The 12,613-nt window shown below is 50.1% G+C and overlaps 1 protein-coding gene across 1 annotated transcript; it reads right to left on the reverse strand.

Annotated features, from left to right (window-relative positions):
* Positions 1-464: 464 nt before the first annotated feature.
* On the reverse strand, positions 465-6,207 carry SPEF1 (sperm flagellar 1). The gene is made up of 7 exons (XM_072132654.1): positions 6,036-6,207; positions 4,293-4,404; positions 3,449-3,593; positions 1,324-1,369; positions 1,046-1,097; positions 848-953; positions 465-713 (listed from the first exon to the last, which is right to left on the reverse strand). Exons 1-7 carry the CDS (start codon positions 6,148-6,150, stop codon positions 612-614), a joined length of 678 nt encoding a protein of 225 aa, XP_071988755.1. The 5' UTR covers positions 6,151-6,207; the 3' UTR covers positions 465-611.
* Positions 6,208-12,613: the final 6,406 nt, after the last annotated feature.

Consider the following 12,613-nt stretch of genomic DNA (forward strand, 5'->3'; position numbering starts at 1 on the left):
CGGCCGCAGGACGGAGGCGGCCCTCTCGGGAGGTGCGCGGCCACAGGACGGAGGCGGCCCTCTCGGGAGGTGCGCGGCCGCAGGACGGAGGCGGCCCTCTCGGGAGGTGCGCGGCCGCAGGACGGAGGCGACCCTCTCGGGAGGTGCGTGGCCGCAGCGTAACCTCGCCAGGGAGAAGCCAAAATCTGGGAGTAAATCCTGCAGGACTCCAATAGAGAGAGAGAGAGTCTGGGTATCCCTGCCCGCACACAGTGATTGACATGGAGAAGCTAGATTACCCCACCAAGACCCCTCTTGCGTTGCCCTCCTCCTCCTCTGGGCCCCCCATGGCGGCCTCACCCTCCTCCTCCTCCTCTGGCCCCCCCTGGCGGCTTTGCCCTCATGGAGCAGAGTTGTAATGTAAAGTATGGTGCAGTGAGGGGGAAGTGACTTGGCCGGAGATTTTTCATGCGCTCTGCGAGATCTTTAGAAATCTTCATGAATAAATACTTTATTTCAGTGCGAGCAAAGCTGAGTATAAAACCTTCCTAATCACAGTCTATAAATATATGTCATCACGTAGGGTCCTGTACAGGGGGCGGCAGAGCTGGGCAGTCGGGTCACCCCCGGGGTCATTTCTTCTCGGCCTCCTGCAGGCGGCGGCTCAGGTCATCTATCCGGACGTTCTTCAAGTGGAGGAGCTGCTCCATTCTCCGCAGCTTCGCCTGTAGGATCTGAGGCACAGACATTGACCCGTTACCATGTGATACGGCGGCCATGCTGATTACATGGAGGTCAGGGCTACGATACACCCTGATACAGAGACTGTACCGTACATAGAGAGGAGGATGATGGGAGTGTTCCTCACCTGGATGGTTTCCTGGGAGGCCATCAGCGCCCGCTCCTTCTCGGCCAGTTGGATGCGGAGGCTGGAGTCCGGGTGCGCGGCCTGAGCGTATCCCTGCGGGGGCTTACTGCAGACAGGTAAACCCAAGGTCAGGTTATCACATCAGATTATAGACAGTATGGTGGATAGGTAAGCCCCGCCCCCTGCTCCAGCACCCACCTCCCAGGGTCACCCTTGTCTGTGCCGTTACTCCTCTGCCGCGGAGAATACCCTGAGGATAAAGCAGGAGACATGTCACTGGGCAGAGCCATCCAATCTGTACAATAGTAAATGCAGCTCCGGATGTGACTGGAGTGTAAAACATTTATGTAATTGTGAAACTGTAAATGCAGCCCTGGATGTGATTAGAGTGCAAGGTATGTTGTAATGAGAGACCTGCAGCTCTGGATGTGACTGGAGGGTAGTAATAATTGTGGGGCGGCAGTGCCCGCCATTACCTGGTTCTGTGTGGTCATTCACCTCCTGGCGTGGACTCGTCACCTCCTGGGGAGATAGAAGAGTCACATGATGGGTACCCCACCACAGCTGTGCAGCACCCGCACACATCACCTAGGCTGAAATCGCATCACCTCTAACCCCAGAGGCTCACCTCATCCCTGACCCCATTATCTCACACCCTAGTCTCCCTCTCATAAACAGTGGATCACACCCATCTTCCCAGACCCCAGGAGCTCACACTCTGTTCTCGCACTATGTATCCCTCCCACCATCACTGACCCCAGGAGCTCACACTCTGTTCTCGCACTATGTATCGCTCCCACCATCACTGACCCCAGGAGCTCACACTCTGTTCTCGCACTATGTATCCCTCCCACCATCCCGGACCCCAGGAGCTCACACTCTGTTCTCGCACTATGTATCCCTCCCACCATGCCGGACCCCAGGAGCTCACACTCTGTTCTCGCACTATGTATCCCTCCCACCATCACTGACCCCAGGAGCTCACACTCTGTTCCCGCACTATGTATCGCTCCCACCATCACTGACCCCAGGAGCTCACACTCTGTTCTCGCACTATGTATCCCTCCCACCATGCTGGACCCCAGAAGCTCACACTCTGTTCTTGCACTATGTATCCCTCCCACCATCCTGGACCCCAGGAGCTCACACTCTGTTCTCGCACTATGTATATCTCCCACCATCACTGACCCCAGGAGCTCACACTCCGTTCTTGCACTATGGATCACTCCCACCATCCCGGACCCCAGGAGCTCAGACTCTGTTCTCGCACTATGTATCCCTCCCACCATCCGGGACCCCAGGAGCTCACACTCTGTTCTTGCACTATGTATCCCTCCCACCATCCCGGACCCCAGGAGCTCACACTCTGTTCTCGCACTATGTATCCCTCCCACCATGCCGGACCCCAGGAGCTCACACTCTGTTCTTGCACTATGTATCCCTCCCACCATCCCGGACCCCAGGAGCTCACACTCTGTTCTCGCACTATGTATCCCTCCCACCATCCCGGACCACAGGAGCTCACACTCTGTTCTCGCACTATGTATCGCTCCCACCATCCCGGACCCCAGGAGCTCACACTCTGTTCTCGCACTATGTATCGCTCCCACCATCCCGGACCCCAGGAGCTCACACTCTGTTCTCGCACTATGTATCCCTCCCACCATCCCGGACCCCAGGAGCTGACACTCTGTTCTGGAACTATGTATCCCTCCCACCATCCAGGAACCCCAGGAGCTCACACTCTGTTCTTGCACTATGTATCCATCCCGGACCCCAGGAGCTCACACTCTGTTCCCGCAGTATGTATCCCTCCCACAATCCTGGACCCCAGGAGCTGACACTCTGTTCTGGAACTATGTATCCCTCCCACCATCCAGGAACCCCAGGAGCTCACACTCTGTTCTTGCACTATGTATCCATCCCGGACCCCAGGAGCTCACACTCTGTTCCCGCAGTATGTATCCCTCCCACAATCCTGGACCCCAGGAGCTCATGCTCTGTTCTCGCTCTATGTATCCCTCCCACAATCCCGGACCCCAGGAGCTGACACTCTGTTCTCGCACTATGTATCCCTCCCACCATCACTGACCCCAGGAGCTCACACTCTGTTCTCGCACTATGTATCCCTCCCACCATCACTGACCCCAGGAGCTCACACTCTGTTCTCGCACTATGTATCCCTCCCACCATCCCGGACCCCAGGAGCTCACACTCTGTTCTCGCACTATGTATACCTCCCACCATGCCGGACCCCAGGAGCTCACACTGTTCTCGCACTATGTATCTCTCCCACCATGCCGGACCCCAGGAGCTCACACTCTGTTTTCGCACTATGTATCCCTCCCACCATGCTGGACCCCAGAAGCTCACACTCTGTTCTTGCACTATGTATCCCTCCCACCATCCTGGACCCCAGGAGCTCACACTCTGTTCTCGCACTATGTATCCCTCCCACCATGCTGGACCCCAGAAGCTCACACTCTGTTCTCGCACTATGTATCCCTCCCACCATCCTGGACCCCAGGAGCTCACACTCTGTTCTCGCACTATGTTTACCTCCCACCATCATTGACCCCAGGAGCTCACACTCTAGTTTACCTGCTCACTCTGGACCTGCCGCTGCTTCTCCTCGATCTTCTGTCGCAGCGTGCTGAGGACCAGCTCCACCACCCCTGGGCTGCACTGCACCACCCTGCGGATCACGTCATCCGGGACTGAGAAGTTCATCTTACTCAGAACCTTCCTGAAGAACAAGTCATCCTTCTGTCAGACACTGTTCTCCATTCCTTGCAGGGGAAGAGCTCTGTTTGTTGTCAGTGAATGGGAACATAGAGAAAGAGAGCGGCATGTCTGAGAGTCTCTGCTGTGGTAGGGGAAGAGAGAGACATGTCTGAGAGTCGTGGCTACGGTAGTGGAAGAGAGAGACATGTCTGAGAGTCTCTGCTGTGGTAGGGGAAGAGAGAGACATGTCTGAGAGTATCTGCTGTGGTAGAGGAAGAGAGACATGTCTGAGAGTCTTTGCTGTGGTAGGGGAAGAGAGAGACATGTCTGAGAGTCTCTGCTGTGGTAGGGGATGAGAGAGACATGTCTGAGAGTCTCTGCTGTGGTAGGGGATGAGAGAGACATGTCTTAGAGTCACTGCTGTGGTAGGGGATGAGAGAGACATGTCTGAGAGTCTCTGCTGTGGTAGGGGATGAGAGAAACATGTCTGAGAGTCACTGCTGCGGTAGGGGAAGAGAGATATGGCTGAGAGTCACTGCTGCGGTAGGGGAAGAGAGATATGGCTGAGAGTCACTGCTGCGGTAGGGGAAGAGAGAGACCTGTCTGAGAGTCACTGCTGTAGTAAGGGCACAGAGTATCTCTTCTATTAGGCACAGCACGGGTGTAGAGAGACCATACACATAATAGAGATGACGGGGGGCTGGAGGATGCTGGGGCTCACCGGTTTAGGATGGTCCAGTTACTGAGCTTCTGTTGGGTGGAGTTGGCCGGGACGTAGTTGTGCATCTCCACCAGTTTGGGGAAAAAATGCTTCACCAGCTCCGCAGTCAGTACTGAGGAGAGAGGAGATTATACCCCATTATATGTGTACCCCAATATTACTGATAGAGGGGGGCATTGAGGGGAGAGGAGATTATACCCCATTATATGTGTACCCCAGTATTACTGATAGAGGGGGGCACTGAGGAGAGATTATACCCCATTATATGTGTACCCCAGTATTACTGATAGAGGGGGGCACTGAGGAGAGAGGAGATTATACCCCATTATATGTGTACCCCAGTATTACTGATAGAGGGGGGCACTGAGGAGAGATTATACCCCATTATATGTGTACCCCAGTATTACTGATAGAGGGGGGCACTGAGGAGAGATTATACCCCATTATATATGTACCCCAGTATTACTGATAGAGGGGGGCACTGAGGAGAGAGGAGATTATACCCCATTATATGTGTACCCCAGTATTACTGATAGAGGGGGGCACTGAGGAGAGATTATACCCCATTATATGTGTACCCCAGTATTACTGATAGAGGGGGGCACTGAGGAGAGATTATACCCCATTATATGTGTACCCCAGTATTACTGATAGAGGGGGGCACTGAGGAGAGAGGAGATTATACCCCATTATATGTGTACCCCAGTATTACTGATAGAGGGGGGCACTGAGGAGAGATTATACCCCATTATATGTGTACCCCAGTATTACTGATAGAGGGGGGCACTGAGGAGAGATTATACCCCATTATATATGTACCCCAGTATTACTGATAGAGGGGGGCACTGAGGAGAGAGGAGATTATACCCCATTATATGTGTACCCCAGTATTACTGATAGAGGGGGGCACTGAGGAGAGATTATACCCCATTATATATGTACCCCAGTATTACTGATAGAGGGGGGCACTGAGGGGAGAGGAGATTATACCCCATTATATGTGTACCCCAGTATTACTGATAGAGGGGAGCACTGAGGAGAGATTATACCCCATTATATGTGCACCCCAGTATTACTGATAGAGGGGGGCACTGAGGAGAGATTATACCCCATTATATGTGTACCCCAGTATTACTGATAGAGGGGGGCACTGAGGAGAGATTATACCCCATTATATGTGTACCCCAGTATTACTGATAGAGGGGAGCACTGAGGAGAGATTATACCCCATTATATGTGCACCCCAGTATTACTGATAGAGGGGGGCACTGAGGAGAGAGGAGATTATACCCCATTATATATGTACCCCAGTATTACTGATAGAGGGGGGCACTGAGGAGAGAGGAGATTATACCCCATTATATGTGTACCCCAGTATTACTGATAGAGGGGGGCACTGAGGAGAGATTATACCCCATTATATGTGTACCCCAGTATTACTGATAGAGGGGGGCACTGAGGAGAGATTATACCTCCCTAGTATGTGATGTATATATGTGATACGTTCTGTATACCCCATACATCCAGCAGGGGGCTCCCTGATACCTCACATCTATAGATCCCTATAACATTGACCATTACATCTCTCACCTATAGATCACTCACCACCTCCGCTTTCTGCCGCTGCTGTATGTTACATTAACCCCTTCCTGTGCTATGAGATGGTGTCAGCAGACTATTGAGGATTCCTCCCCGCCCCTCCCCCTGCGACACGACCTCAGGCTCCGGTGTACGGGTGCTCACCACCATCGCTGAAGTCCCGGCACAGGTTCTTCTTGGGTCTGGAGAGCGGGATCTTGTCCACCCAGGAGTACAGCTCCTGCAGGCTCTGCTCATCATACTCCCCCGCCAGCGCCATCACTGTGTGCCCTATACTGTGTACACACAGCCATGGCAACCGCTGCCCGGCAACACAGCACGCTCAACAAGCTTTATTGTCCCTGACACAGGATTACACAGGGGAGGGGGGTGAAATGTGACCTGATTACCCACATACGCCCTAAAGCGGGTGTCACTGCTGGGGATTATAGCTGTTGTTACATTACAGGGCAGTGATGGCGAACAGACACCGTGCGCCCGAATCTAAACCCAATTATGTATTCTGAAGTGCCAACCTGGCGATTTAAGCAGAACCTTATTTATAACTGGTCTGACACAGCTTATAGTCATAAAGAAGGGGGGAAATATAGATTATCATTGTAGCCTCACTATATGGGACCCCCATAATATCACATATCCCCCATATCACTATACAGGACCCTCCTAACATGTAACATACACCCCATATCACTATACAGGACCCCCATATTATTACATATCCCCCATATCACTATACAGGACCCCCATAACATGTAACATACCCCCATATCACTATACAGGACCCCATAACATCACATACCCCCCATTTCACTATACCGGACCCCAATAACATGTAACATACCCCCCATATCACTATACAGGACCCCCATAACATGTAACATACCCCCCATATCACTATACAGGACCCCCATAACATCACAACCCCCCATATCACTATACAGGACCCTCCTAACATGTAACATACACCCCATATCACTATACAGGACCCCCATAATATCGCATTCCCCCCATATCACTATACAGGACCCCATAACATCACATACCCCCCATTTCACTATACAGGACCCCCATAACATGTAACATACCCCCCATATCACTATACAGGACCCCATAATATCACATCCCCCCCCCCCATATCACTATACAGGACCCCATAATATTACATACCCCCCATATCACTATACAGGACCCCCATAACATCACATACCCCCCTATATCACTATACAGGACCCCCATCTCGCATTCCCCATTGTAGGTTCAGGTTCCAGGTTATAAGACTTATAGACCTTTATACTGATGTGTTAATGTCGCAGGCCGGCGCACCAGGGATAAGATCAGTGTTCAGCAATGGCGGCTGTTGTGGCCGTCCTGCTGTCCTGACATGTTGTAGTTGCTGTCAGGTATGTTATAGGTTCTTGTAGAGATGATAGATAAGGAGTGGGGTCACTGACTTATCATATCAGCCAGATGTGTAGCGCCCCCACATGGATGGCATATTGGGCACCAGAGTTCCACCGCCTCCGGCCCCGGTATTTTTGCACCATAAATCAGTCAGACGTTCCCTCTCATCTTCATCCTCCCCATGGATGTGTGACTCCGAGCTTCAAAGTCAAGATCATAAGACATGGCGGTGGGCAGGGACGTGGCGGCGTGTCCTCCAGACTGTCACATCTGACAGACACAAGTCCATTCCACCCCCAGGCGTCCAACTCACAACTACAGGATACAGAACAGCCCCCAGAGAAAATCAGTATCGGACCTCTTGTAATTGAGATGGAAAGAGGTGCTCCTTACTGGGGAGACTTCAGCAATGCCCCATGGGAAAAGGTATACAAATTAGATTAGACCAAACCCCCCACTTGCTCTAGGGTTCCTGACCCTCATCACTACAGAGAGAAGCTAGAGGAGCAACTTAGAGCAATCGTGGTTGTCATTTGCCATCACCGATAAGATCTGTTGGTTTGTCACTGACCTGATCATTCCCACAGCGTGGGCCTCATGGCACGTAAATGGGGAGACCTGACACTTCTCCTTTCTTCATGTCATTCCAGGATTTTCATTCTAGAAACCCATTCCAAGCCTCTGACAGCCATTAGTGAGTCCCATCATGACCGTGGAGCACCAGGTCCTCACTCCTATTGTTTCATCTGACAATGTTATTGCTCTTAGTGAGCTGAATGCGACCACGGAGGTCCGGGATCAGATGATCCTTATGGCCTCCTGACAACGTGGTCTCTGGGCTCCACTCACAAACATTTGATGATTTCCTTGTCCAAGCCAATGCTACTAACTACATAATTTGATGCAAGGATGCATTTGCAACACCCCTGCTAATGCGCATGGCAGAGGAGTGTTTGCGAATAAGCCCCCTGTATCATTCGGTACATCTAGAGGTAATTAGCAGCGGTAGTTTCTGTCTGGACAGGGAAGGGTTAAAACTGTTTAATGTTATTCTCCAATGATGTTCCATCTTTGTAACTGGAGTGTGACTGGCCAGAGTATAACAAAACCCCTGGAGAGGAAGTGACAAGCCTCTTAGTGCTGAGCTCTCGCCTCATGAGCAGCTCTTTGCAGCAAGGTCTCTGACCAGAGAGATCTCTTTAGGCCCTGCTCTCACCACATGAGGAGCTCTTAGGCCCCAGATCCTGACACAGGAGCAGCTCTTGGAGTCTAGCTCTCTTCCAGAGCAGACATCTTCTAGAACACTGAGTGAGCAGAGACAGTGTGAGATACACCTTCAGTGTCTCACACACAGCTACCTCCTAGGATTAAAGCTGCAGCTTCCAGCATTGGACACGGCTACCTCCTAGCCTGCATCTATTACCAGGCTGGAGACCAAACTCCTGAGGTTCACTCTCCATGACCAATCTCCAACAATCCGGCCTCTTTAAAGAATCGTTTGGTGCGTTGCCTGCAGTTGTTCGAATAAAGAACTGTAAGTTATCTTTGCACAACGTTGCCTCTGTCTGGTCCCTGATACGGCTGTAACATCAAGGGCTCCACCATTCACTGCCCAGGGACTCATACTGTGGACATTAAGGGGTTGCCCCAGGGAGAACCAGTACATCAGCCTCTCCCTCTATATTTCTTGCATACACCACCTGCTGGAGACATGCCAGGCTGTAGGACAGCCCTCTGGTCCCCATACCAAGCACCGTGACATCAGAGTACCATAGGCCACAACCGCCAGCCACTCCGGTATTCTGGGCCCCTGCTGCCTCCAGGCCCCAAGAAAAGGCTAGGCCCCGGTGGGGGGGTGTTCCAAGTGGCGTCACGAACAGGATATAGACTTCTGTGCCTTATACTGGCACTATAGACTGTCCTTTATTGAAAAAGACTGTGCTGCCTAACCCTGCTGCCATCCGGGTTTAGGCCCAAATGATTTTTTTGCTATTCAACATAGACTGTGTTTCTGCATTGCCACGTACTGTCGAGCTCCGGTCCAGCACTCAGGAGGTCAATCCCTGCAAACGGACTTTGTCAGCTCTGCCACATCAGGTGCTGCAGCGCCCAAAGTGTTAACCTCTGGAAGCTGGTGGCGCAGCAAAGACAAAAGCCCTCCCCAAAAATGGGACTTTTTCTCATATATTCTGAAAAAGTCCTGGGAGAAACACATACCTTATGGGAAAAAGCATAAAAGGAACAAGAAAAACCCTATGTGGCTAACTAATCTTGTATCTTAAGCAATAAGCGAGAAAGATAAAGCGTTTAAGGTGCTAAAACGTGAAGGTAGCGATGAGGCATTACAGGATTATAGAGAGAAAAATAAATCCTGTAAAAAGCAGATAAAGGCCGCAAAAATAGTGACTGAGAGAAATATTGCCAGGGAGAGCAAAAATAATCCCAAATTATTTTTCAAGTATATAAATGATAAGAAACTAAAAACAGAGAGTGTGGGTCCCCTTAGAAATAACATGGGGGTCATGGTGGAAGGAGATGAGGAAAGGGCCAGTCTACTGAATGTCGCCTTCTCAACTGTCTTTATCCAGGAAAATCCCCTGGTGGATGACACAATGAGGAATAATGTTAATTCTTTTTATAATGTCAACAGTTTAACCCAGGAAGAGGTACGGCGCCGCCTCGCAACCACTAAGATAGATAAATCACCGGGGCCAGATGGCATACACCCCCGGGTTCTGCATGAATTATATACCGTGATAGACAGACCGTTATTTTTAATATTTGAAGATTCACTGAGGACTGGTTATGTTCCACAGGCCTGGCACATAGCAAATGTGGTACCAATATACAAATAAGGATCAAATAGCGATCCTGGAAACTACAGACCCGTGAGTCTAACTGCTGTGGTGGGGAAAATATTTGAGGGGCTTATTAGAGATGCTATCCTGGAGTATCTCACTGTGCACAACCTGGGTTTATGAGAGATCGGTCCTGTCAGACTAATCTGATTGGTTTCTACGAGGAGGTAAGTTCAAGACTGGATCTGGGGGACGCTGTGGATGTTGTATATCTGGACTTTTCAAAGGCATTTGACACCATGCCACATAAAAGGTTGGTATATAAAATGATACTGCTGGGAATAGGAGAAAATCTGTGTATTTGGGTAAGTAATTGACTTAGTGATAGAAAACAGAGGGTGGTAATTAATGGCACATTCTCAGATTGGGTTGATGTTACCAGTGGAGTGCCACAGGGGTCAGTATTGGGACCACTTCTTTTTAATATTTTTATTAATGACCTTGTAGTGGGTTTACACAGTCAAGTTTCAATATTTGCAGATGATACTAAGCTGTGTAAAGTAATAAAAACTGAGGTCGATAGTTTAGCATTACAGAGGGATTTGTGGAAGCTTGAGGGATGGGCAGAGAAATGGTTGATGAGGTTTAATGTAGATAAATGTAAAGTTATGCAATTGGGCCATAGAAACAAAAAGTATAATTATGTTCTAAACGGTCAATTACTTAGTAAAACTGAAGCTGAAAAGGACTTGGGGGTATTGGTGGATGGTAAACTTAATTTTAGTGACCAGAGCCAGGCGGCTGCTGCTAAAGCAAATAAAATAATGGGATGTATCAAGAGAGGAATAGATTCTCATGATAAAGACATAGTTTTGCCCTTATACAAATCCCTGGTCAGACCACACATGGAATATTGTGTACAGTTTTGGGCACCAGTGTATAAAAAGGATATAGTAGAGCTGGAACGGGTGCAGAGGAGAGCAACCAGGATTATTAGGGGAATGGGGGAACTAGAATACACTGACAGATTAAAAAATTTGTGATTATTCAGTTTAGAAAAAAGACGACTGAGGGGAGACCTCATTACAATGTACAAATACCTGAACGGACAGTACAAGGATCTCTCCAAAGATCTTTTTATACCTCGGCCTGTGACCAGGACAAGGGGGCATCCTCTACGCCTAGAGGAGAGGCGATTTTACCATCACCATAGACAAAGGTTCTTTACTGTAAGAGCAGTGAGACTATGGAACTCTCTGCCGCAGGAGGTTGTTATGGCGGACTATATGTACATGTTCAAGAGAGGCCTGGATGACTTTCTGGAGAGAAAAAATATCACGGGTTATGGGGATAAAACATTTATTTAATTCTTAAAGGTTGGACTTGATGGACATGCGTCTCCTTCCAGCCTTATATACTATGATACTATGAACTCCAGCCCGCTAAAACCTGTGGTAGCGGGAAATCCAGGTGACTCACCAAGTTCCCCCTGCGAGTGTGGCACGAAGTATCGTGGAGGAAGAGCGGACCGGCCATGAAGAGAGTTAATCGGCCATCTTGTATTTTGGCGCAGGACGCGCCTGAATCTGATAACTCTGTTCGCATCATCTGGAGTGCCGACGCACATTTCCTGTGACTGAAGGAGAGCACCGCTGATCACCGCCGAGCCCCTGCTGCCTGCCGGACATCGGGAACGAAAAGAACCAAGACTGCGATGCAGCTACTGTCGTAAATATGGGCATGAAGAGGAGGGATTTCGTCGGTTAAACGACAAACCCTTGGAGCTACGGGACGACCCCCCAAGGGAAGAACCTTAGAATCTCGGGGACTTAAACTGGATGCCTAGGTTTGTGGGGACTCGCTCCATGGTTCATGTGACCATCAATGGAGTACCCCTACCTGCCTTAATTGATACCGGCTCTCAAGTGACCACCCTCCGCAGTGCCACCTTCGAGAGATGCTGAAGAGGAGCAACCTTGACACAGCCTCCCAAGGTTTATTTGAACATTATCGCTACCAATGGGAAAACTGTACCCATCCGCGGCTACTGGGAACCCACACTAACCTTTGGAGACACCAAGTTAACCAGACGCTGTAGTGGTGAAGACGGTAACTTCTCCTTGGTACTGGGTACAAATGTCCTCGGCAACTGCTACCCTGAAGTGCTGAAGGCTCTCCACAATTCCCTACTAAGAGTGCCCAGTGATTCCCGGAAGGAAATTCAGGAGACCATGCAAGTCCTAGCGGCGCAACAGAAGTTTGCTGGCCCCAATGGAGAAATCTGAAGAGTCCAAATCAAAGATCCACAACCTGTCCGCCTTCAACCTCGGATTGAGACGTTAGTATGGTGCCGAGCCTGCATGGGCATTCAAGGTCAAGACTACCAGGCTATGGTAGAACCCCTACCAGTTGACGAAGACATGCCCATTCTAGCCGCTAGGATACTAGTCACAATATCTAGAGGACAAGTACCCATCAGAGTGCTAAACGTGGGAGACTCCCCGGTGGATCTGAGAAGATACC

Source organism: Engystomops pustulosus, chromosome 1 (genome assembly GCF_040894005.1).
Source record: "Engystomops pustulosus chromosome 1, aEngPut4.maternal, whole genome shotgun sequence".
Classification (NCBI taxonomy): domain Eukaryota; kingdom Metazoa; phylum Chordata; class Amphibia; order Anura; family Leptodactylidae; genus Engystomops; species Engystomops pustulosus.